The sequence below is a fragment of the Ursus arctos genome, unplaced genomic scaffold (assembly GCF_023065955.2).
Source record: "Ursus arctos isolate Adak ecotype North America unplaced genomic scaffold, UrsArc2.0 scaffold_23, whole genome shotgun sequence".
Taxonomy (NCBI): domain Eukaryota; kingdom Metazoa; phylum Chordata; class Mammalia; order Carnivora; family Ursidae; genus Ursus; species Ursus arctos.
In genome coordinates, this window is record NW_026622908.1 from 9009518 (window position 1) to 9035226 (window position 25709).

Genomic DNA, 25709 nt, shown 5'->3' on the forward strand with positions numbered 1-25709 from the left:
TCTTTTAAGGGTGAAACACCTCTTGATATGGCTCTACAAAACAAAAATCGCCTCATTATTCACATGCTAAAAACAGAAGCCAAAATGAGAGCCAACAAGAAGTTCAGACTTTGGAGGTGGCTGCAGAAATGTGAGGTATTTGCATATGGGTCCTGTTCTGTGGGCCATAAGAACTGTTTTATTCATTTGTGTTTGTTTTTTAAAGCAAATCAGGGAGGAAACCAGGGTGAAACCAGGAAATTGGCTTAGTGCTGCATTACATCTGCTAATTGCATCTTTCCCACGCATCCCATAGTCCTTGAGTTGGAAATTTGCCACTTTCATTAGCAATTTACTATTGGTCCTCAGCTAGATGGCTCTAAAGCTACATGTTATCCTGTGAATGTCATAGCATACTTGCACGTTTATTTAATGAATGATTTGAAAACAGCTGGTTTGGATTCTTTAAAAAGCAAAAGGAAAAATACCTTGTTGCGAGGAAATTTATAGATTTTCTTAACTTGTTTTTACTGAAATTTTTTTCAAGAGGAAAATAGGGACATTCACCATGGAGGAGTTAGACTTTAAAAATAAGTGTTGCCGACTTGAAGCATGTGATGGCTCTTCACAAAATTAAAACATCTGGAATTTCAAGGGATGTACCCCAAGTTTACCCTTTAACTTGGCAATTCTTCTGAGTGATGTTCTCCTAAACTTAAAAGTGAATTGACAGAGAAAGTTAGGAAGTTCAGCTTGTTCTTGTAAATAGCCCCAAAAATCTAAGTCATATTAGTGAATATAATTCAAATTGTTAAAATGAGGTATTGGGTTGATTCTGCTATTTTTAATGTTTTCAAATATGACAGGTGGCATCATCTTATCTAATAATGATTAGTAATTATATCCTCAGAACAATTCTAAATTCATAGACACCAGGTTTCTATGCAGAGGGTCATCACAAATGCTGCACCTATTTTGCATTTAGATGTATGGAGGGAGAGAGGAGGAAGTAACTGTCATTCCTCGGTATCCTATGCCAGTTTCTCTGCTTGTCTCCTACCCCATATTGGTAGGGTGCTCCAGGATTTTGTTCTTGGACCTCTTTTTTAATCCATTCATTCCCTTGGTGATTTCATATATTTCCATGGCTTTATTCTTTTTTTAAAAAGGTTTTATTTATATATTTGAGAGAGGGAGAGAAAGAGCATGAATAGGGGGAGGGGCCAAGGGAGAGGGAGAAGCAAACTCCCCACTGAGCAGGGAGCCCGATGTGGGACTCAGTCCCAGGACCCCGGGATCATGACGTGAGCCAGAGGTAAACCCTAACCAACTGAGCCACCCAGGCACCCCAGTGCACTTCCATGGCTTTAAATGCCATGTATATGTAGACAGCTTCTAAAGTTATCTCTAGTTCAGATCTTTCCAGACTCATACATCCAATTACCTACTTGACTTACCCAGTTCAGTGTCTGATAGGCATCTCCAGCATAACATCCAAATCTGAATTCCTGATCTTTGCCCCACTCCTCCCCAACTATTCCATCCACTGCCTTTCCCTTCTCAATAGGTGGCAACTCCGGCTTCCCAGCCATTTTTGCCTTTTCTCTGTCACACCATGCATCCTGTCCATTAGGAAAACATACATGCTAATTCTGCCCTCAGTATATATCCAGAGTCTGACCCCTTCTCACTGTTCCAGCAATGACATTTTGGTCCAGCCACCATTATCTTTCATGCAGATTACTGCATTGTCTGACATCTCCTTGCCCCCACTCACCTCTAGTCCATTCTCAACAGAGCAGCCAGATGAATCTTTTGAAATGTAGGGCAGGTCCTGTCATTCATCTGCTCATTCATCCTATGATATCTCCCTCTTTGTCCCAGAATAAAAGCCAGAGTCCTTACAGTGACTTATAAGGCTCTGTGTGATCCAGCTATTTATACACTATTAAGTCACTTAGTACATTTATCTGTCATCTTCTGCTAGAATTTAAGCTCCATGAGAGAAAGACCTTAAATCACGATGTGTCCCCAGTACCTAGAACAGTGCCCAGCATACAGAATGCACTGGGATATTTATTGAGTGAATACATACTATGGCTCATCTATGAGTGTTAATGTCTGGGGTTAAAATTTGACATCCACATTTAATTCATATTCTGTCCTGAGATTATGTTGCTTGTAGATTCTAAGTATACTACCTTTAAAAATCTAAACTTGCTAATTTTATATTGCCATGCAAATTAGATTTAGGATTTTAAAGATTTGATAGCATTTGAAAGTATTCATCCTCAGAATACTTAAAGACGTAAAAATCGAAGAAAATAGGGCAGAATGTATTTTCTCCCTTTGCTGTTACAAAAGCCCTGCTGGCTTCCGAGGTCACGTATATTGCAGTTAAGGGACTGCATTGCAGCAGTGTGGTGCCCGGTGTCAGTGCAGACAGTCACACTGTTGGTTCATAGACACTTCATTCTTAATTTTGCCAGAGTAAACCTGAATGATTAGCATCCTGAGGATTTATTTCAGTCTTTGGCCTCCATGTGACATTTGACAACTGAGAACTACTCCGTTCTTGAAACTCTCTTCTCTGGCTCCACTGGGACCTTTCTCTTGGTTCTCATCCTGCCTTTCTGGTCACACCGGTCACTCTTTCTTGGTTACCTTTGACGACTTAGCTTTTTTCCCCTTAAATGTTTGTGTTGGCCGAGATTCTGCCCCTTTCCACCTGAACACAGTCTTTGGGATGTTGCTCATTCATGGCTTTCCAGCCTATCTAGTGAAGAGTACAGAATTTTCTCCTGGGTGGTAGACCTGCTTTTTCTGGCTGCTTCTTGGGTATCTCCTAGATGCTCATAGGCATCTGAAATTCCACATGCCCTAAACTGTCATCTTTTCTGCAGACTTGTCCCCTCTGACCTTCTTTATTAGGGGATGGCACCATCTGGTGTCCAGGCTGGAACTACTATACTCTCCTCATAGAGTCTTGGGTGTATTGATTTTTGTGTGATTCCTTTGTTTTGCCTTATGTTACTGTTTGAAAGTAATTATTTTTAAAAATGTCAGCTCTCATTATCCCTTTTCTAAAAGACCACCATTCCTTGGAGGGGAAGAAAGCAAAAGGAAACATGTTTAAGCAATATTTTATAAAATCTAAGGCTTTTAAAAGTTTGTTTCCAAGATTTGTGATTTCTCAGACTTCAAATTTATCAATCAGCAATTTCAAAGAAAAAACTGTATTCTGCTGTTGTATTAATTGTTATATATTTAGGAAGTAGTTCTTTTGTCGTAGTAATCATTGTTAGAAACTTAGGACGTAAAATCGATAAGGTTCTAAAATTCTCAATCTCTTAATAGCTCTTCCTGCTGCTGATGCTTTCTGTGATTACCATGTGGGCTGTTGGATACATACTGGACTTCAATTCAGATTCTTGGCTTTTAAAAGGATGTCTTCTATTAACATTGTTTTTTCTGACATCTTTGCTTCCAAGGTGTGTATATTAGTCTTTGCAAGGCTGGTAATTGCATTTCCATTTGATTGCTTATTTCTGTTGTTGATTAGCTGGAATCATAGGTTTTTATTGAGCTATGAATGTTACTTACCACATAGAAACTTCTTCAGGAGTGGAGGGAGGGAAGGGCTTTGGTAGCATATGATTTAGCTAAAAGCAAATTGGTCAACCCAGTAATTTGAATTAGCTCACTTTTTGAATTGTTGATTTTGGTAAATTAATGAGAAGATTTTTGTAACTGTGTTGCATCTTGAAGCATTTGTGCCCATTTTTCAGAAATTTTGTTTTTTCCTTAATCTAAACTCATTTTAAGCTCATTATTTTTGCTGTTAGTGCTTTATAGTTGAAACAACCTAATTAAATTGTAGGAAATTGTAAAATAGCTGTGGTATGGTTCTGTTTTTAGGAAAATATTATACATGATTATAGAGAGTCATGGTTAAGAGTCAGGTTGCCTGGGTTCAAGTCCGGCTTTACCACACAGCAGTCTGACCTTGAACAAGTGGCTTTACCTCTCTGTGCCTCACTTTGTTCATCTATAAAATGCGGATAATAACTGTGACAATGCCTGTTTCATGGTTAATGCATATACGGAGGTTAGAACCATGGCTGACACACAGTACTCACTAATCATATCACACCCCGATCTCTTCTCGCTTCCCTCTTTCAGTAAAATGGCATCCAGTTCCCTGTGTGAATAATGAGTGTCATCCTTGGATTACTTTCATCTTTGATTCTTCCCTTCCCACACCCACCTCATCACCAAGTCCTTCCTGCTCTTTGTCCGGTCATTCTGCTCTCTCCCATCTCCACAGCTGGCACCCTAGACCGGGGTTCCTAACTGGTCTCCTGACTTCAGCTCTTACCCCTTTGTAGTTCATCTCCACTTAGCAATCAGTGCGGTCTTTTAAAAACGCAAATAAACCAATTTCTGTCTTTTCTCCCTGCTTAAAGCCCTCCGGTTCTTTTTCTGTGTCTTCAAAATAAAATCCAAATTCCTTGCCTGTGAGGTGTCATGTGATTTGATCTCCCCTCTGATTTCATCTCTTTCCTCTCTTCCCTTCTCTGTTCTTCTACCTTCTTTCTGTTTCTAGAACACATTGAGCTCATGCTCCCCACCCCAGGGCCTTGGCTCTTGCTTATGTCTTTGTCTGAAGTGTTCCAATACCATGTTATTGTATGGCAGGAGACCTAACCATTCAGGCCTCAGGTCCAGTGTTACCTCCTTAGGCTGTCCCTAACTCTCTGCATCATCCTGTTTGATTTCCTTCAGAGCACTTAATCACCATTTCCTTGGGTGTTAAGGCCCATATAAGCAGGAAACTTGTTTCTCCTATTCAATATTTTCATTTATTGAATGAAAGAAAAATGTAATGATCCATAGAAAAGGACCTAGAAGGAAATACAGTTTTGCTCTCTTCAGGGTGTGACACTGAGTATTCCTATGCCCTTTTTTTGCTTGCCAGCATTTTCTGGAATAAGCATTGAGCTGCTTGAATCATAAGAAGAAAAAAAAAGTATTAGAGGAATCTTACTTGGTCACTCAAGAGTAGGACAGTTGGTTGGAAATGAATTGGAATATAAATGTAAAGCAAAAACTTACATTTCCCAAAAATAACAAAATGCCTAAAATTGCTATTCAGGAAAATTGTAACTTAGACATATTTATTCATTTTCCACTAATTAGATTGACTCAGTTGCCAAAGAAATTTTAAGCCAAATCATCAGGAATCTCAATCATCACTTCGGGGTTTTTGTTTTTGCTTTTTCAGAGAGAAAACAAGGGCTGGCAGTATCTACTCACCTAGGATAGGAGCATTTGAGATTATGTTTGTTTTAGTAGAAACCAACATTATACAAAAATTATACGAAACTTTTGTTTTTGCCGACAGGGAGTCAAGGGCTTCATGTGGTAGGCTTGGCATATGGACACAATTCAAATGGGAGACAAATGCATATGGCAGCCTTATCCATACTGCTTTTACTTCTCTCATACCCTTCTGTAGAGACCAGTTTCATGGAGCTAGGCAGCTGCAAACTTCTGTTATTTAGGCTCCAGGGGCAGTTGCTTATTGATCCAGGCTGCTGTGTGATGCGTGTTAGAAGTAGACAGGTCCTGGTAGCAGACGCTTACAAATTAGGTAGTTCACTGCACTACTTAATTAGGTCAGACACATTTGTGCTGCAAAATCTCAGACAGGTCATGCTGTGGAGGTTACCTGGGCTCCATTTCGCCTGCTCTGGCAGCATTTTTTTGTGCCTGAAGTTTGGGATCTTTAGTTTTTCTGAAATATTTTATCCTAATTATGCTTATGATCTTGATAGCTTTTAAAAAATCCTTTTCCTACCCATCAACCATGGTTTTTTCCTGGTATAAATTTTAAAACAGATCCAGGTAAACTCTATTCATGCATGAGTTTCCTATATTGAGTATTTAACATGAAAGACAGATTTTTTTTCCTCTCGAAACTCCAATAGTAACATTTGAGTAAGTGATATGTAGCCTTCCACTTTGCTTGTTATCCAAGCGAGAGGGTTCGCGTTCTGACGACTAGTGCCACTTTGAGCCTTTATAGATCTTTTTACTTCGCCTGTCTGCTTCTTGAGCTGGTTGTGGGATGAAACTGCTTAAGGTTGTGTGCATCTGTTTTGTTTTTAAAAATATGCTGCTAGCCTCCAGAAGGAAGCATGTTAAATGTGAAGGTGAATCTCCCAAGTATTTACAATTTTTGCATTTTGGAATATTTGAAAATATGGTATGCCAAAAAGAGAAATACACACGTGCTACGTCTCAACAGAAATAAAGATTCATTGCAAATAGAAAGTTATGGGGAATGAAATAACATAGAAGTTAGTTATAAGAACTGAACGTGTATCTCTGAGTGCTTTACTTTTCTCGTGTAATATGGGGCGAGGTGGTGATGAACTCTCGGTTACCATGTGCAAAGTGGCACACAGGAAGCACTCGGTACTGAAAGCCATTGCTGCTGTCATTACTTAAGGGGATTGTTATTATTACTGTTATTATTTAAGGGGATTTAGAACTAAAACTAATATGGACCGTACTTGTTTTCATTAATACCATTTGTTTATCCTTTTTTCTTTTAGGTTCTTGGTCGGGTATAGGAGCCTCGTATACTTACCAACGGTCTTCCTGCTAAGTTCCATTTTTTGGATATTTGTGACTTGGTTCATCGTGTTCTTTCCTCATATCCTTCAAGCTGAAATTTAAACGTGCATCTCATTTTGCGTTTAAACAGTAGTAATGCCAGCGTTAGAAATTTAGATATTACAAGAGATCCAGGAAATGCAACTCCTATTTGTATTCATTTTAATTACTCTGGTTGATGATGTTTAGTGTTGAAAATCTTCTCAATTCTGGAAATAATCTCAGAGCACACCATGGAAGCGGTAGGGGTCTAGTATTTATTACTCACAGGAAAGAAATAGTAGAATGAATTATTATTTTACTTGGGCCCATAAAAATGTGTTGTATTGCCTTGAGATACTCTCTTCAAGGTCACATGGTTCTTTTAACTTGGTTGGCAGTTAGAGGTGATTAATCTTCTGGGTACCGAGATGGCCTGTATGGGAGGGGTGTTCGGGGAAACATGGCCTCCTCAGCAGTGGTCAGCGCCGTGTTGGTGTCTACAGTGGTGATTCTCAATCCACAGTAAAAATACATGTACATTGCCATCCAAAACATATGTGAAACAGAAAATGATATTCCTGATGTGTGCCTTACTCTGTGGTGGTGTTGTTTTATGCTATTCTGTTTCCTTTTTTAGAAATGCTGGTCACAGACCACTTGATTCTTTCATGGCCTACTAATGGACGTCAGCCCATGGTTTCAAACAAAAAAACTCCTCTAAGAAATGGGTTTATCACTTGAGCAGTTGGGCTCAGGCCAAGGGCAGCTTAGGGGTGTGTTGTGCTTTTAGGGTCAGCCAACCTTAGTCACGTAGAAGTGGGGGTAAGGCATACTTCTTGGTTTACAGCTATTTACAGCTCCCATTAAGAGGGAGGCATTTTGTCTGATTTTTATCTTCCTGCCTCTTTCCAGGTTCCTTTCTCCCCTAGACTCTAGGAAACCATTATAACCTTGCTTTCTTTATAGCGTAGGGGAAGAAGGAATGTGGTGGATAGAAATATACCTGTAAACATACTCCTGTAACTTCTATATTATGTCTCTTTCCAGTAATGGCATTTTTGAAAAGAAAGAATGGAGTTTGTGGGAGATATATATATATATACTCAATTCAGAAATATTTTTTTTCACAGGAATCAACGTATAGTGAGAGAGGCAGATGAGTTCTCAGAGTGCATACATTTCCTTTCATCATAGCATGTTTATACTTCAATGATGCTTTTTGTTTCTGAGCATAGTTATCTCTAATATTTTTCAGATTCCTTTAATGTAAATGAAGGGTGCAGCATACCATGGAGTTCATTTAACTTTTATCAAAGATGTTATTACATATAGCCTTTATCTCATGGTTACTGATTTGGGGGCAGCTTTTTAAGCACTGGCCTTACGATCACTGCTTAATGAAGGCTTGGATGATATAATGTGATATGAAAATACTTTATAAGTAACCATGAGTGTATAAAACAACAGCACGATGTACACCCAATCACTTGGAGAAATCTCAAGACTGGTAAATTCTAGGATAATTGACATGATTCTAAGGGATGGCTGATATTTTTGTTTATCAACCCATTAAAATTGTGTTTCTTGATGAATTTTTAAAATTTGAGCAATTCATATTATTTTGCTTTTTGCGCAAAAAGTGAGGTAATTTTATATTGAATTATTTCAACTTCGCAGAAGCAATATCAACAAGAATGTAGCTCCACTGTAGTTTGAGAGCCTCAACTACAGAACTTAGTATTCAGGAGAGCTTCATTACAAGCAGTTCACCATCTGTGAAGACGCTATTACATCAGAAGAACTGATTTCCAAAGCTAGACAGATTCTTACGATGTCAGAGTTGACAGGATGGGGTGTCTTCCTTGCGCGTACCGCAGAAAGCCCTTCGATCCGGGTGCTCATACGAACCTGCTACTGCTGAGTGCACGTCAGTCAGTAGGTGGCACACTTCGCCGTCAGATCAGTGTTTTGAGAGCTGAATGTTAAATGCTGTCTGAACTGCCCTGAGTATGAACTGAGCTGCTGCCCTTTAAAGACCCATCCTGAGTATTTAGACTAATCTTGTCTCTGGTTGCCAAGTCTGGATCATGTGGGAGCTTCCCCTCTCCCAGTTCATCATGGGAAGAGTGTCTGGGGCTCTGTGGAAAGAGTACTGGAATCAGACAGAACGAGTTTGAGTTTGGTTCTTTTTCTTATTCGTCACATACCATTGGGCACATTATTTAATTTCACTGAGTCTCAGTTTTGCTATTAAAAAAAAAACAAAACACCCTGAGGGATAACAGTACCAAGTTCATGGGATGGCTGCAAAGATTACGATGCTATGATGTCTGTAAAATGCTGACCCCATTGCATAATTGGCATTTTCTAAATAATACCTGTTTCATTATTAATTACGCTTAGGAATGAAATCTGTGTGGAAGACTGAATGTTGGAATTAATTTTAAGGGAAGCTCTAGGTTGGTTCCTCAGAAAATCACTTCCTTTTGGTGCCTTTTATATGTTCAGCGTTAATGTATTTGGCTTTTATGAGGCAGGATCAAATGGAAAAGATGGGACCTTACTGATGCGTTTAGAGGTAAGATTAAGACTCAGAAATGGTGACGCACAGAATATTCTGTCTGTGGTTCTGGCTTGTTGCCATGGGAGTGACACAGCTTCAGATCAGGTGAAAGAGTTAAGAGCTTTGACTAAAAGCCTCGTGTAGGGAGCCTGCCAAGGAAGCCGCTGTATTCTCCAGTAGTAGTACAAGGATGTGGGTGTCCCTTGAAAGGACAACAGCAGTTGCACTGTCCCCAGCACTGGTCAGGACAACCCTGACGTGTATTTGCGCTGTTTTGAATTCTGTTTAAGAGAGACATGGGCAAACAGGAGCGTAAGCAGGACATGACCAGGAGACTGTGCTGTATAAGGAACAAGGCTGCTGCTTATCCCGGAGGTGTGAGCATTGCCTTCCAGTGTCAGGTGTTCCAAAGTCTGTCATTTGGAAGCCAGTGCGTTGTATGGAATGGACACTCAATAAAAATGTATTGAACAAATGAGGAATAGCTTCTGTAGATCTAAGGACAGCTATAGTGTAGATCTTTAGTGTAGAGCTACAGGATCTAAGGAATGAAAAACAGTCCAAGTTACAGAAAGGCAAACTTCAGTTCCATGTTGAGAGACTTCTTAACTACAGAGTCACAAGCTAACTGGGGAGGCTGAGGTGCGTATAAGGTCTAAGTACCACAGAACAGGCATCTTTAGGTTCAGGGAAGGGAAAGAATTCTTCTCTATAGGCAATCAAGAAAGACCTCCAAGGGGAAGGAGAATATGTAGGTCTTGAAGGCATTTAGGGCTTGGACATCCTCAGTGTTCTTCTGGAAGTAGGTAGGGGCAGTGGGGAGCATTTGAGGTTGATGGACCGCACAAAGCAAGGGCATGGAAGCAAGGAACGTTTGGCTTTTATGTGAGGGGATAGAATGCATTCATTTTACTTGGAGAGAGAGGCTTCGGTGATTCTTTTGGGATTTGTTTTGAAAGTTAGGACAGGAGGTCATTGAGTCACCTCAATGTGCAGAATCATTATTCAACTGAATGTATTTTTGAGGATGTGTCACGTGTGTTGGTCAAGATTCTATGGGAGGAAAGCAGGATGTGTTTCTTTAACTAAAGGTCTTGAGTTATATGCTCATTAACAGTGTTCTTAGTTCATTCTAAGTAATGAACTTTTTCAAATCAAAGAAGATTTTTAACAAATCTTTATTTGTTGGAATTCCATTTCACATAACTCTTCTAGATCCTCTCTTTCTTAAAGCCAGGGCCTCTGCAGACAAACTGATACATTTAACCAGCGAGGTTTGCTCCTGCCTACCTGAACTGGATGTGGTTGCTGCTGCTCTTTGTGGGTTGGAGCAGTGCTTCTCGAACTGTTACGTGCACGTAGATCCCCTAAGGATCTTGTTAAAATCCAGAGTCTCGTTCTGCAGATCGGGGTGAGGTCTGAAGTTCTGCCTTTCTAACAAGCTCTAACAAGCAAGTAAAGCCATTGCTGTGGGTCCATGGACCACACTTTAAAGAGCAAGGGTTTAGAGTTTATTTTATGGCCGTCTTTTCCACTCCAAAGTTTGGCACAAGACAGCTTGAGGGGCACCTAGGTGGCTCAGTGAGCTAAGTGTCTGCCTTCAGCTCAGGTCATGATCTCAGGGTCCTGTGGTTGAGCCCCGTGTCAGCCTCCCTGCTCAGCAGGGAGTCTGCTTCTCCCTCTCCCTCTGCCCTCCACCCCCACGCCCACCTAGGCTCACTCGCTTTTTCTCTTTCCCCTTAAATAAAAAAGTAAAATCTTAAAAAAAAAAAAAAAGACAGCTTGATAATACCTTGGAAGGCAGATACAGTTACTGTGTCAATAATGATGTAAATTGGGCAAGGAGAATTGGTATTGGCTTATTACTTAGGGCACCTTCATTTGTCTTTCCCTAGAGCAAAATTTTACTTTTTATACAAAGAATTTCTACCATTTCAAAATGGGTAATATTTATCCTTGAAATACTTTTTATCTTAATGTGTCCTTAATATGTTTCTTTCCCAAAATAGTATTTGATTTGTAATTACTTTGCAAAGAGAGCAGTTTTTTTTGTGTATTTCTTAATTAATACAGCCTAATACATGACAAGGATTCGTTATTCAACTTTCCATTAGGAAATTTTTGCAAGCGTTTATCTGATGTATAAAGAAATATTTTTAATTGGAATCTCTGAATCAAGTGGTTTGTTTCTTTGAATGATTTTGTTAAAATTATCAATAAATATTCTTTTAGATGCTTTCAAGAGAGCTCTAGTTATACCAAGAGAGATTAATTTATTTGGATCTGGAATGTTTTTCAGTCCTCAGGATGTTTCCTCATACATTGTAACTATCCTATCAATATTTCGTGAGTTTCAATTAATCGGGAGGGATTAATTATTAGCAACTATGAGCAAATTGCTGTAGGATTAGAACATAGGATGGGGCCAGGTTCAGGGGCAGGGATGTGTATACATAACGGAAAGTGAGGATAGAATGCGGAGAGATTCTCAGGTACCAATGATGAAATTTGCTTATGTCATAATTATGCTGTTCTTAGTGGAATTGATACATTCCTTAACATGGCTCTCACATCTAGCAGGCACCCCGTTCTATTTTGCTTTCCTTCTCAGCATAATAGGCTTCTTCTACTTTTTCTACAAGACTTGGGCAACTGATCCAGGCTTCACTAAAGCTTCTGAAGAAGAAAGGAAAACGGTGAGCTTTCTTTGTAATGTTACCTTTTTTTTTTTTTTAAATAAGAAGGTCATGGCAATGTTTGTATCTCTAGTGCCTGGCATGTAATAGATGCAACATAAATCAACAACGTTGAGATTTCTTCACTGTCATGCTCTTTTATTTGTTTATGTAAAAGTTAAAAAATATATATTTTTCTTTTCTAAGTCATACCCACCAAGACTTTTTCGAATATAATTTTGTTAGCAAACATAATCTCGATTTCTTTATAGTAACACTTAGATAATGATCATTTAGCTTAACTTCCCCAATTGAATACGTGGAGAGTAACCAGTCAGGGGCAAGGGGGGAGTCCTTATTGACAATAGATGCCCTTCTCTTCTCAGATGTGACACTGTCAGTTGACATGCATGGCTTCCTTTGCTTTCGAATGTGTACAAGTCAGGGAGAGTATTGTCTGTGTGACCTCTAGCCATGTTCCTGAAAGACGAGTGCATGGTGCTTAGAACCATCAGTTCTGGTGTCTACTGATGGGTTTGGTTTCTTTTTTATGAGAGAGAGAGTGTGTGTGTGTGTGTGTGTGTGTGTGTGTGTGTGTATTTTTCTCTAGCACATTATAATTGGGAGATGCTTGCCATTCGTGGAGAGAAGGGGAGGTGTAATTTTTGTGCATTCTAATTTATTGGCTGTGGTTGAAAATGCAGCCTTGAAAAGTCACATTATTTTCAGGTATAGGATGATTTGGTGATAAGTATTCCAAATTGCTTTTCTGGCTGCCTCAGTTTGGAGAGAGAGCTGTGAGAATGGCATATAACCATGCATTATACATACCCTAGTAAAACGTAACCATAAGGTCAAATTTCATGCCTTTCAGAATATCATCACCCTTGCAGAGACTGGCTGTCTGGACTTCAGAACATTTTGTACATCATGTCTTGTGAGTCTTTTTTTCCCCCGTAGTAAGAAAGCAAATTCTTGGTAACATTTCTCATGTAAGCCTTTGTTAAATCTTCATGGTGTATTTGTACACCTATGTTTTTACCAGGTTCTAATTTTGTATTACTCTCAGAATAGTTTTCTGCCTTGAGCGTATGAGGGAATGATGTTTATAGTTTCTTGAAGTTGCCTGTGGTTAAATCTCTCTGAATGATCCACAGTGTGTTTTGATTGCTTTTTCCTGCCATGAAGCATATATTAGAACTAGCTTCAAGTCAGAGGCTCACGATGACCCTAGAAACCACTTAGTGAAACCTCTCATTTTGCAATTGAGGAGTCAAGGCCTAGAGGGAGGAGGTAACAACTTCCCCCAAAGTATTGACAGAACCGGAAATGTAACTCGGGTTTCCTTTTTCTTAATCCGCCGCTCATTCTGCTGCCTGGTACTGCCTCACTTCCCCTTCGTCAGCGTGAATAGGCTCTGGAAGTCAAATCCCTTTTAGTGATGGCCTAATCAAAACAGATATTTGGAGGTAGATATTAATAAGGCATTCCAGAGCCTCTATGTGAACTGATGATCTGTTTAGGATTATTTGTGCCCATGTCTTTATGACTTAGGAGTAAGATTTTCCTTGTCATTTGTTACCATTTTAAGACACTGATTTTTGCTTAGACCTGTCTTAATTGCTCACTTAGATAAGGAAGCCATTAAGGTCACTTCATTGCCACGTGTGTAACTCCTGTGTCGCTCGGTATGATCAACATTGTCTGTGGACTGGACGGTGCGTAGGTGAGAGATTGCATTTTTGTAGTTAACACTATGAAGTTAAGCATATATTTAGCTATGTGTGTGATTCATAGAAAAAAATGGAAGGGCGTCTGAGGGGTCCATTTTGTAGCTCTTCTTACCAGAGAATCCTTTCACGGTATAACACTTTCGGAAAACTGTCAATGTTGATAATAATAATTAATATCATTTGTACAGTACTTTAGAGTTTATAGAGCACTTTTAAATTTAGCATCCTATTTGATCATCAGGGCACCCCTATGAGGTTGGTATTGCTATCTCCATTTTAGAAGTGAAAAAATATAAAAGGTAAATTATTTGCCTGAGATTATTTTAGTAATACCAGTCCTCTGTACCAAATTGCCAGGTTCTCACCATGTTTTGTGACTTGATTTTCTCCTTTACTTCTCCATTTGCCTCCTTCAAAGCTCAGGTAGGAGCCAGAACCAGAGATGATGGGGAGTATTCCTTGTCCTGGCCTGTAGCCCCGAGTTTCCTCTGAGCGGTCACTGTAAAAACCAGAGATTTATTATGAGGAACTTCAGAGGAACTATGGTCATTTGTCTTCAACTGAAAATATGCTTTTAAAATCTTGAACAAAAGGCTGCTTCACAGTCAGGTTTCTTTGGGGCATTTTGATGTTCTTTGCTATTCCTAGAGAATAGGTGACGAGGTCATTCTTAGGACCCCAAGCTTCATGGACCCCATCCCACCGTAAAGATAGGCTGGTTAGCATTACAGCAGGCAGCTTTGGATGGAAGTGAAAAAGCAACAGTAATGAGCCCATATATTTTCATTACGCTGCATTTAACATAGTGGTCTCACGTGCATCCTCGTGTTTGGTTGCCATAGGCCTCTGAAGCAGACAGAGGAGATCTTATCCCCATATTAGAAGCAAGAACACTGGATCAGAGAGGTTCAGTGATCTACCTACATTCACACAACTACTCATCCGTGAACCTAGGTCTCCCCATTGCCGTGGGCGTTGCTCCTTCTGCTGTGCTGCTGCCGTAGGAGAAAGTGGGGGCATGGTGGTACTTTGTGTCATTAGCTTCTACGTGCTTCCAACTCCAGCATCAACAGAGCAACGTACACAAGAGTGGGGCTCGGTTGCTTGGCACCCTCCCCCCTGCTTCACTTCTATAGACCTTTCTCAGGCTGCAGGTTGCCCCTGTTTTCCTGTGTTTGGTCTCCTGCAGCGTATCTATTTGCTGCTCTTCAGATTCACTTTCTCTGTTCTCCTGATCAAGTGGATCCTTGATGTCCCAAAATTGTACTTCTTAAACTCGTTACATGGAAGGAAGGAAGAGAGAGGATATGATTTGCCCAAAGTCCTGCCTTTTCCCCTTTCTCCAGTGCAGTTATAGGCCATCCTAGAGCTGCATGTGTTTAGTAAATCTTATTCTGTCCAAAAATGAAGTCTTCCAGGTAAGCAACAAATAAATATTAGTTCCGTTAACATGGACAGTTGACCATGACATATCAGAGCTGTTTGGTTTGGTTTAATGCTATTTAAAATCAAAGCATAAGCTTATTTACTTTTTACTTTGGTGAAGCCTTTTGACAGGAAAGTGGTTAATAAGGTCTTGGTCTGGAAAATCATTGTAAGAAAGTATTAAATATGTTTTTTCTTTTTGATGTAGGTTTTGGCAACCATCGCTATTACATATTCTTCTTATTTTTCCTCTCCATCGTTTGTGATTGGATTATATATGAATCTTTCATCTGTAAGTATAAATTTTTCTTACAGCAAGCTCATGAACCCATACCCACACACACTTTTCTTGGTAAATTCTTGTATATCACATTCTGACGGGGGTCGATAAACCATACCCCTGAACGTCCGTGCCACTTGGTAAATGTCAAGTCACAGAGCTGCTGGGACAACTATTAGTCATTGAAAGTTTGGAAATAATGACTTGGAAGAAAACCTTAGACCATTTATTCTGCATCCCTGAGAAGGGAGAATAACTTCTCAGTAGCAGTGTGAGCAGGCATGTAGGGGGCTCAGCAGGGAGTGACATCCGGCTGTTCCGAAGTGATTGACCAAGAAGACCTGGGTTTAAATTGAAGCAGGAAGGATTTGCGTTAGCTCCTAACCATTGCATGGCTACGCTTTGCAAACCTTGGAGTACGTTATCTAACTGGGAAAACCTATAGCGCTTGTAGTTTATTTTGCCCTTAACTGTTTATTATTTATTTATTTATTTTGAAGGCTTTGGGAGACTCTGGCCTCACAATCTGTTTCCACCCACCCTCCTGTTGTATTCATGCTCAGGCCTTTGAGTTTGCCAGTAGAATACTAGTTTATTTCCTGAGCTAAAATGTGGAATGATTCGGGAAGATGTTAGGAACGTTTTTTTCTTCTTTATTTTCTTTTTCCCTTAGCATCCTAAGTACCACCCCTCCCTACCTTCCCCCTTTCCCCTCTCCAGCATTCTTTAGCTTAAATTTCGTTTAGTTTTTGAAAAATAAATCCTCCTACTCTGTCCCTAAGCCTCCCAGTTCCCCTCCCCAGCAACATCCAGTATTACAAGTTTTGGTTTGTTTGGGGTTTCATTTTTAGAGATTCTTAATATCTATGTGAAATGGTTTTTTTTTTTTTTTTTGCCCTGCTATAGGCATGGAGAGGGCTTCAGTTACCTTGTCAGCCCCTTTCCCATCTGACACCTTGGGTGTCTGTGATCAGTAGGGAATGCTTTTGTAGCTCTGTGACCATCACCATCTCAAATGGATCTAATAGTCAGAAGGTTGTGGTCCCTGATCTCATTTCTTGTCAAAGGCCATTAGTAATCCTGAGCATTGGAATTCAGAAACCTCTTAAATTATGTCCTGTGGTGTAAGAAGTAAAAGATTTCTTGACAGTTCTATTGAAAGAACTGCCCTTTTAAGGCCTAACAATAAAACATATTCCTGGAAAACCTTTTTAAGCTGGCCTTTGGACCAACTTGTCCCTTGGACTTGATCCTAAGGGAGAGGAGCCAGATTTTACACCACTCTTGTCTCTCCCGCTTCTCTCTTCTCTAAAAATAGTCACCTTTGTTTGGTGTCTGTGTCCAACATAAGACTGTATTGATAAGGACAGAAGTAATTTTCCATCACTTTCATTCTTTCCAAGTTGCTTTCTTATTACATGCATCGGTTCTTCCCTCTTCTTTGTCTTTATTCTCTGGCTCTGATCCAGTTTTTTATATTTTGTTTCTTAGGAATGGTCCCACTTTATAGTCACTTGCAACCGTGTAGACTAGCTGAATGTATTTGGTTACTTTTATCCCATCTGTATTCCGACAATATTTCTTTACACTGAATGAGGACATTGTGTCATTTATCATCATCTCACAGATGGATAAAAGTGAACTTGTGCCTCATTTTTCTAAGGAGGTCTCACTGTCATCCCACCCTCGTGGTTTACCGTGGACATTCCTGTTGCTGGAGCCCTGACGTGCACACTCCTTGTGTGAGCCAGTGGCAGCTACTTCTGGCTCCGTGTGGCATCTATCCGTTTCATCTGCTGTGAGGTCTGCTTGCAGGGTGGACAGTTAGAAAGTGTCAGCCTCGGGGCGCCTGGGTGGCACAGAGGTTAAGCGTCTGCCTTCGGCTCAGGGCGTGATCCCAGTGTTATGAGATCGAGCCCCACATCAGGTTCCTCCGCTGTGAGCCTGCTTCTTCGTCTCTCACTCCCCCTGCTTGTGTTCCCTCTCTCGCTGGCTGTCTCTATCTCTGTCAAATAAATAAATAAAATCTTAAAAAAAAAAAAAAAAAAAAAAAGAAAGTGTCAGCCTCTTACAAGTTACAGGGAGAAAGATTTTAGATCACTGTTAGAAAGAACATTGTAACTGTCAGAGCCATCTAAAGATGAAAACGATCGTCTTGGAACAGTAGGAACCCCTGTCATTAGCCAATGACCACCTGATATGAACGTATCATTCGTACATATGAAAGTTTTTTATATTGCATAAGATAACGTATGTGGCCATTTGTCGCCATATCTTTGACATTAAATCTAAAATCGGTCCTATGAAAATTTCAGTTTGAGGTCCTGCTATATTATCAAAAAAATTCCCAGAAAAGAGCAGTAGAAATCTATAAGCTGGAAAAAAGTAGGCATTCTTTCCCATGCAGCAGCTGTTTCCTCTACCTGCTATTGGAAATTACATACTTTTTTGGTCCTATCAGGTGCATGGGATGCATCTTGTCTGCTGTCATAATGAGGAGCTCTAAAGAGAGTGTAATTTGCCTTAACTTGTTGCCTTGATTGCTACTCTGTGATGATTGCTTTTAGAATGCTTCTGACATATAGTCATGAAAGATGGTTGGGAACCAAAGGAGACTCAAAAAGGGGAAAAAATAGATTTTTAAGACTAAAATGGACAGACAGGTGATAGTAAAAGTCAGGGACTCATTTTCTTTCTATCCTAGGCGCTCTTAAGTGCTGCTTTGGGAAAATGTCTGAAACTACTTATCAAATTGTCAGATGCATTTATGAAACCTCGAAGGTGCAAATTTACAGAGTTCTTATTTCAAAAATAATTTGCCCTTTATATATGGTCATGGTGCCCTCATAAGTTGTTGGCTTCACAAAACCTTGAAGATTGGTTCCCTTATTCCTGCTGCTGCCTACCTGCATTCTCCTTACTGCTGCTCTCAGCTGCATGGCTTAGGGGGTCACGAAGTCCATAGCGAAATCCTCTCTTTTCCTGGGGTGTCTCTCTCATGATTCCTTTACTTGAACTTTCTCCCTCTACAGGATAAATCATGGTGCCGGTGCAGAAGTGCCCCCAGTAACCGCATGCTGTTAGGTTGTGTTCCGATGGTGTCTGGGTGCTTATGGGATTTCTTGTGCCTATAGCAGTGGCCTGTTGATCTGAACCCTTCATAAGAGTTTATTCAGTGCTATAGCAGACTCATATCTTGCTGTATATCCTGGATAAGATAAAGAGTTTTCTAAGCAGATATTTATTAAATACAGCTGTTCTCCATTATCAAGTCCTTGAACAGTTAACTTGGGGCCAGTTTATTTTATGCTGAATAGGATGGTTTTCGTGGTGGTCTTACGGACCTGTTTTGCTTTTATTCCTTTACTGCCAGCCATCAATGCAATGCTGTCATAGCCTTCATGAGCAGTGAGGTACCATTTTTTCATCTTTGTTGGTTAAGCTGGCATTTGGAAGATAGCATTCTTAAAGTTGGGTTCTAGTCCGTGTTACCATGTCTTAATTTCTCTTCTCCCTGAGTAGAAGTGTAGTGATTTTATCTTCTTGAAGAATGATCACTGGTTTGTTGCCTTTTTAAATAATGAGTTCTTTTTTTTTTTTTTTTTTTTGGTGAATTCACAGATTGGTCAAATCATTGTGCCACAACATTCAGAGAAGATGGACTGTGGACCTACCTCAATCAGATTGTGGCCTGTTCCCCTTGGGTTTTATATATCTTCATGCTAGCAACTTTCCATTTCTCATGGTCAACATTTTTATTATTAAATCAACTCTTTCAGGTATTTATTTCGCTTCTTATGATGCCTTTGAATAAAATTTCCAGTAGCCTGTAATAAGGTAGAAAGCCTTGAATTTTAAATCAGAAGGCTTTGGGGTCTTAGTTCCACCTCTTTCGCTTACTCTCTGGATGTAGGCATGTCATTTGACTCTTGAATTTCAATTTCCTTGTCTGTAAAATGGAGTTGATAATGTTACTCTCCTCGCAGGATCGTGTAAAGGTTAGAATAATAAGTTGTTAGCTTGTCCCTAGGAATGATCTAATCTGACCTTTTTATTTTACGGGTAGAGTTACAGAGAGGTGAATTGAATTGCTCAGGGTTCCTCAGTAGCGAAATCAGAACTGGAAACTTAGGTCTTCTGACAGCCTAGTCAAAGGCTTTTTTCATCATACAATTAAATCATAAGGTGTGTGAAAACATGATATAAAATATAAAAAGCATCGTGAGATGCTTTCAGAAACATTTGTGAGATGATTGTCTTCCCTCATTTTTTCCAACCCTGTTTGTTATCCTGTTTATTATGCAGTGCTTAAGTGGATAGAAGGGGGAAGAAATGCCAGATCCATCACCAACCTGTGGACGTGGTAATTACACTTCCAGGGAAGGTCACGGCCATTAGAAAGTTCACGCTCCAGGGTGGTAGTCACATTCAGCTTCCTATGAAGCTACTGTCCTTTTCCTGCTGCCTGCCTTCCCCTCTAAGCGTAACCTAATTCTTGTTGTTGCTATGGCCTGCCCTCGTGGAATGGACAGCCGTGATCAGTCTGAGCCAATTACTGTAAGACCTCAGATAATTAGAGCATTACTCATCGAAAGCAAAATGCATTTCACTTTTACAGGGAAGTAACCAATTCTACAATAATAATAATAAAGAAATAAAGACGACAGACAAAAGAAAAAAATGCTAAGGAAAGAAATGAAGCTGATAACACTGAACTGAGGCTTTGGAATGTTCATCTTCAGCTCCTGTCCCTCTGGTATCCACAGACTCAGGAAGAATGAATATTAGCATCATTGATTGTTAATATCTTATAATAACTTATATTTATATATGCTTTACATATTCCAAAGCACGTTCCTATTTATTTCCTGACAAACAGTTGAGGGGTAGACTGCCAAAGCCATGTCTCCATTTTACAGATGAGAAAACTAAGCCTTTGAGAGGTTGAGTGCCTTGTTTCGGCCACGCAGCTGGTGAGAGGTGGAATGAGAAGTAGAACCGAAGATTTGAGACCTCAATTCTAATTCTCTTTCTTGTTTTCTGGACTCTTAGGACAAGTACAGATATATGTGAGACTATAATATGAATTTTTTTAAAGAAAGCTTAATGTTTCTTATACTTTCTAAGGCAGGAAAATGGACTCAAAGTTTTGGATAGTTTTCAAATATAGGAATTCAGGGTAAAGTGGTTTTCTTAATAGAACAATTCAGTTGTTTGAAGCCTTCCATTTGCTGACTATTCTAGTGAGTCATGGGGTTTGACTGTAGTAGGTCAAACGGAGCATAGAATATAGTAAGAACCATGAACTTTATTCTCACACTGACTGAGATGTCCATCTCAGTTCTGCCACTTTCCAAGCTGTGTGAATTTGGACCCGTTACTTCACCTCTGGAAGCCTTTGCACTGTGTATTTTAAATATATTATGTCAAATCCTTCAACAAGCTGATGAGGGAGGATGGTATGATCATCTGTGTTTTACAGATAAGGACCTTGATGTTTGAGTTGCTGTGAGGATTAAATGGAGTAACTCAGTGAATAGTAGGGTTTTAATGATTTGGGGGTTTTTAAGTCACCTTAACTCTTACCCTTCCCCAAATTATGGATTTAAATGTCCTTTACTTCAGATTAATTTTTCGGTTGGCCCTTTCTAAAGAGACACTAAGAAGCACACACAAGGTGAGATACTTACAGTAATATTGACCTTATGTAGTTTTATTCATCTAAAACTTACATGCTGAACGTGTTGAGAATCTAAACAGGCTTGTAAGCCATGGCTTGAATTACTGAAACAATTATTTCATGACTGTGCTTTGTTGAAGGTTAATATAGAGACTCAAAAAAATAAGTGCTCGGGATGCCTGGCTGGCTCAGTCGGAAGAGCATGGGACTCTTAATCTCAGGGCTGTGAGTTCAAGCCCCACATTGGGTGTAGAGATTACTGAAAAATAAATAAACTTAAAAAAAAAAAGTGCTCAGCTACTAGATTTACTTTGTCTCATTTAGAGCTGTTGAGTCGTCGTCCTCACCATGATCCTTGGTTAGAAGGCTAGGTTATACTGTCTTCGGGGGGTACTGAATGTTTACCACTGTCCTGTGATGCACTAAGAGTGACAGAACCTCAGCATAATGGTATTTTTCATGTACCTTCCAACCTTGTTTTGCAGATTGCTTTCCTGGGCCTGACCTCCCACGAGAGAACCAGCCTACTGAAGCAGAGCAGGCATATGAAACAGACATTGTCCCTCAGGAGGACCCCGTACAAGTAAGTCAGCTCTGTTTTGGCCACTGTGTCCTGTGGAGAATGCTAGTCTGGCCATTGGTTTCCCAGCCTACTGCCACCACCCAGGCTGTGCTGTTCTCCTCTAACTTGCTGTCTGGTGGAGTTGAACCTCTCCTACTTAGAAGCCTCAGTGACAGGAGGTGAGTGGTAAGGTCATGAGCCCCAAGGTGGTAAGAGTTTGGGACTTAGTCTGCTGGACTCAGCACAAATAGTTAAGTGACTTGGAAGTTTTGCCAAGATGGGAAATCTCTCTAGTCAAGCCACATGGTCACAAGATTGCATGTTGCTGGCGTGAAGTCAAGGTGAGATAACCAAGCATGTGGCTGAGAATTCCAGCCACAAGGCTCTCTGCGGAAAGCATTAGATGGTGAGCTTTGCCAGGATTTTCCACCTGCCTTTCTATCACCAGTAATTCTTTGAGCCCTGTGTTTAATGTGCCCATCTGTGTCAGGGAGAAGCCAGTGCTTCAAGGTTTGGCGTGTGTTTTCTGCACAGCATCGGTTGTAAAAAACCTGTCCTCCATTGAAAATGAGAGTGTTTGTACGAAGGCTGTCATCTTATGATATGAACAATCAGGCTTTGAAGCTTATCTCCCTGTCATATATCTCGGGGTCTTGGAGGCTCGGAGTGCTGCAGAGGTGACCCTGAGCCCTCAGGGGATTTAACGCTCACTTGCATATCTCATGCGCAGTCTATTTTAAAGCACACTCGTGGTACAAGATGAAACTGTTAGGCTGTTAGACAAGGAAATCAGAGCCTGGGCTAGGACTATGATCTGTATTTAGAGAGGAGAGGAATTGACTTAATTGGGAAGAGATGGCTAAGGTGATGGAGGGTGGCCGGTGGTGCTAAGCTTGTGATGATTGCTTCAGACTTGCAATGATAATAAAGTCCCTTTCTCAGTAGTTTAACCAGAGGAATAAATATTTACTCCACTAAAGGATGAAAGCCTTTGTGACTGAGGTGGACTTTTCAGCTGAGCCTTGAAAGATGTGGGGTGGGGCCTGATGGAGAAGGACAGAAGGGAATTTCAAGCTCTAAGGAGCCTGAGTGCAGGGCCTGAGATGAGAGAACTGGGGCATGCTTGGGAATTATCGAGTAATAGCAACATACGCTGGCGGCACTGACGGGAAAGCCTTAGAGCTGCTCTGCATCTCGCTTCCAAAAACCTGCCCAAATTAAAGACTTGTCTTGTTTGTCTTACCCTAAGTTACTTTTACTCACTAAATCGCTTTGGAGCCGCTCTTCCTAGGAGTAGTGGTGGTACTTTCCTGACAACTCTCCCAGCAGCAGCAATGGCACAGTCCTCCTTGTGCACAGATATGTTCTAATGTGTATAGGGGGTTGGGTTTTGATAAGGTTCTGGGAGGACCAGACAGTGTCCAATAGGTAAGATTAATTGGAAGGAGCTTCTTCCTTGTGGCTGGAACCACCATGTTCCAGTAATTCACCAAAATGACCAGCACCAAGGGAAAGAGGAGAGGCACCCACTGTGTGTTCTTTAGACCTTTTAGAAAGCAGAGTTGTTCCTTTGGCCACATACATGTGAATCTACAAGAAAGGTGATATTGTAGACATCGAGGGAATGGACACCATTCAGAAAGCAACGCCCCACAAATGTTACCACAGCAGAACTGCAGGAGGCTGCGGTGTCACCCAGCATGCTGTTGGCGTAAACACACAAGGGCAAGACTCTTGCCAGGAGAGCTCATGTACATATTGAGCTTATTAAGCACTCAAGGAGCTGAAACAGCTTTCTAAAGCATGTGAAGGAAAATGATGAGGAAAAAAAGGAAGCCAAGGAGAAAGGGACTTGCGTTCAACTGAAGGGCCAGCCTACTCCACCCAGAGAAGTGCTGCCCTTCGCGAGAACCAGTGGAAAGGAGCCTGAGCTGCTGGAAGCCATTCCCTCTGAATTCGTGGTATGATAGGTCTAAAAAAAGGACAAAAGACCTCTGGACTACTTAAAAAAAAAAAGTATTGGAAGGAATTGAGGCAGGGCCATGCTTTACTTAGAAAGTTTCGGAAAAAAACCACTTTGTTGACTATATTGTTTCTGACCTATCTGGCCTTTGAGATCATCAAAATGCAAATCAGGGCAATGGGAAAGGAAAGAAGGACACTTACTGATGGCAGCCACCATTCCAGTGAGTGGGGGACCCAGAAGGAAATTAAGTTGCTGGGCAGAAGCCTGGGAATCTCAAAATAGGGATTCAGGTCCAGAAATGGAACTGGGCTCAGTTTTAATGTCCTCTAAGCTAGGGAACTGTCTGATTCACCTCTGGATTCCTGCTACAGGACCTTCAAAGGACGTTCATTTGTGTGTTATAAATTCTCAGGGAATGTTTCTGGTCTGAATGAATGTACAAACAGGAAACGTAGTAAGATGCGTTCTCTTCCTTCCTTGGCAGCCTTGGGTTCACACAGAACCTCGCAGATTTCTTTCAGTGTGGCTGCTTTGGCTTGGTGAGACCCTGTGCTGTGGACTGGACATCACAATACACCATGGTCTTCCACCCAGCGAAGGAGAAGGTCCTTCGCTCTGTATGAAGAAAAGCAACCCCAGACTCTCCCTCTGACCTCCTTGTGTTTATGTTGATGCCCTGTGGTCTGCAAGTGAAGTGAAGATTCAGAGTTCACCTAAGCCCAGAGGAAAACGCAGGTGGTTTTTAAAGCTATTTGGTAAAAACAGAAGTTCTCAATAAAGGCATTGTACTTTAAGATTTAGCAAGATGGACTGTTCCTGAACAATCTTGGCAGACATCTAAAAAAGCTTATATTTTTCACAAGAAAATACAAGTTACATTTTTTTGGAGATAATATTCACTAATTATGGAGAAAATGTGATATTTTCAAATTGGTTGTTTCAAAATAGTACTATTCTTTAAACTTGTAATTTTTGATAAGTTATTTGTGTTTGTTTTATCTATAAATATGTAAAAAATATTTAAATAGATGTACCTGTTTTACTTTCACATTTAATAAATTTTTTTTTTGTAGTTGAGATTTCATTTCTGACACTTAACACTTTTAGAATCTTAAATTGCGAAAAGGTGTATATAGGACATAAACTGATTCACGATTCCAGGAATAGGTTGAGCTCACTGTTAATACCAGTAAGCAAGATTTAATTTAGTTTTCCATCTTACTTAGAAAATTGAACAGAGGAAGTCTTAAAGATTAATTACTGTTTTTACTTAGTACCCTCAAAATATTAAACTAATGTGATTGTAATTGCTAATTTCCCTTATTCTGGAGGAAAAATGAAACTCATGGTATTGTATATCAATGCCCCTGGGCGTGGGCCCCTCCTGCTGAAAACCATTTCTTAAGGCTCCGTTGCCCTTGGGGTAAAGGCTAAAATTCTCACCATGACCTCCAAGGCCTTGAATAATATAACCTTATTTGGTTTACCAGTTTTACTCTGGACCATGCTTTGTACTCTAAGCACATTGACCTTTCAGTTTTTCAAGGATCTGTTCTTTCCTCTATAGAGCCTTTGCAGATAAGAAAACTAAAGCCTAAAGGAGTTCCTGTCTTCTCCAAGGTCACTTAGATACTAAATGGGGTCGCCACTCTAGAGTGCCAGTCACCACGAATACTGTCTGACACATTGTATGTGTTCAATAAACATTTAAATTCATTGAATGCATGAATGAATGGTTTTAAAGCAGGATGTGGTGTGATCATAATTGTTGAAGACTGATTCTCAACTGGGGGGAGAGAAGGACTTTCTCAAGCTATATCCTTTCCCTTTCTCTCTCTTCAAACTCTACCAAGTATTCTCAAATTGTGGTCCATACACCATTTAATCAGAATTACAGGGACGGGGCAGGGGCTCACTTGTTTAAAATTCAAATACCCTGCCTCACACCTTCCAAACTACTATACTCCAGCACTTCTAATTGATATGTAATAAGGAAAGCACATTTCATTGATTTAAATTATTCTGTAGATATTTCTTGAGCACCATGGTAGGTCTTTCAGGCCATAAAACATTTAATTGGGCATACTAATCACAGAGCTTGCAGTCTAGAGGAAAAGCTAAGATAAATGAGCCTGTAGTATAATGTAGAAAATATTAAAAGCCATAAGAGGGGTACAAGTAAG

At 40.2% G+C, this 25709-nt stretch overlaps 1 protein-coding gene and 1 pseudogene across 2 annotated transcripts in view; both read left to right on the forward strand.

Annotated features, from left to right (window-relative positions):
- ZDHHC13 (zinc finger DHHC-type palmitoyltransferase 13) overlaps nucleotides 1-24595 on the forward strand; it is a 47620-nt gene extending 23025 nt beyond the window's left edge. The window contains exons 8-17 of one of the 2 annotated variants that reach the window (XM_057317405.1): nucleotides 10-135; nucleotides 3337-3470; nucleotides 6600-6699; nucleotides 11776-11901; nucleotides 12755-12817; nucleotides 13513-13606; nucleotides 15247-15330; nucleotides 18940-19097; nucleotides 21484-21581; nucleotides 24011-24595. In XM_057317405.1, the coding sequence (XP_057173388.1) occupies nucleotides 10-135; nucleotides 3337-3470; nucleotides 6600-6699; nucleotides 11776-11901; nucleotides 12755-12817; nucleotides 13513-13606; nucleotides 15247-15330; nucleotides 18940-19097; nucleotides 21484-21581; nucleotides 24011-24149 (1122 nt within the window). In that variant the 3' untranslated portion in view covers nucleotides 24150-24595. The remainder of the gene's footprint in view (nucleotides 1-9; nucleotides 136-3336; nucleotides 3471-6599; nucleotides 6700-11775; nucleotides 11902-12754; nucleotides 12818-13512; nucleotides 13607-15246; nucleotides 15331-18939; nucleotides 19098-21483; nucleotides 21582-24010) is intronic. The other variant, XM_057317406.1, reaches the window with a different exon arrangement.
- Nucleotides 21592-24002, forward strand: LOC113265115 (60S ribosomal protein L21-like; annotated as a pseudogene).
- Nucleotides 24596-25709: the final 1114 nt, after the last annotated feature.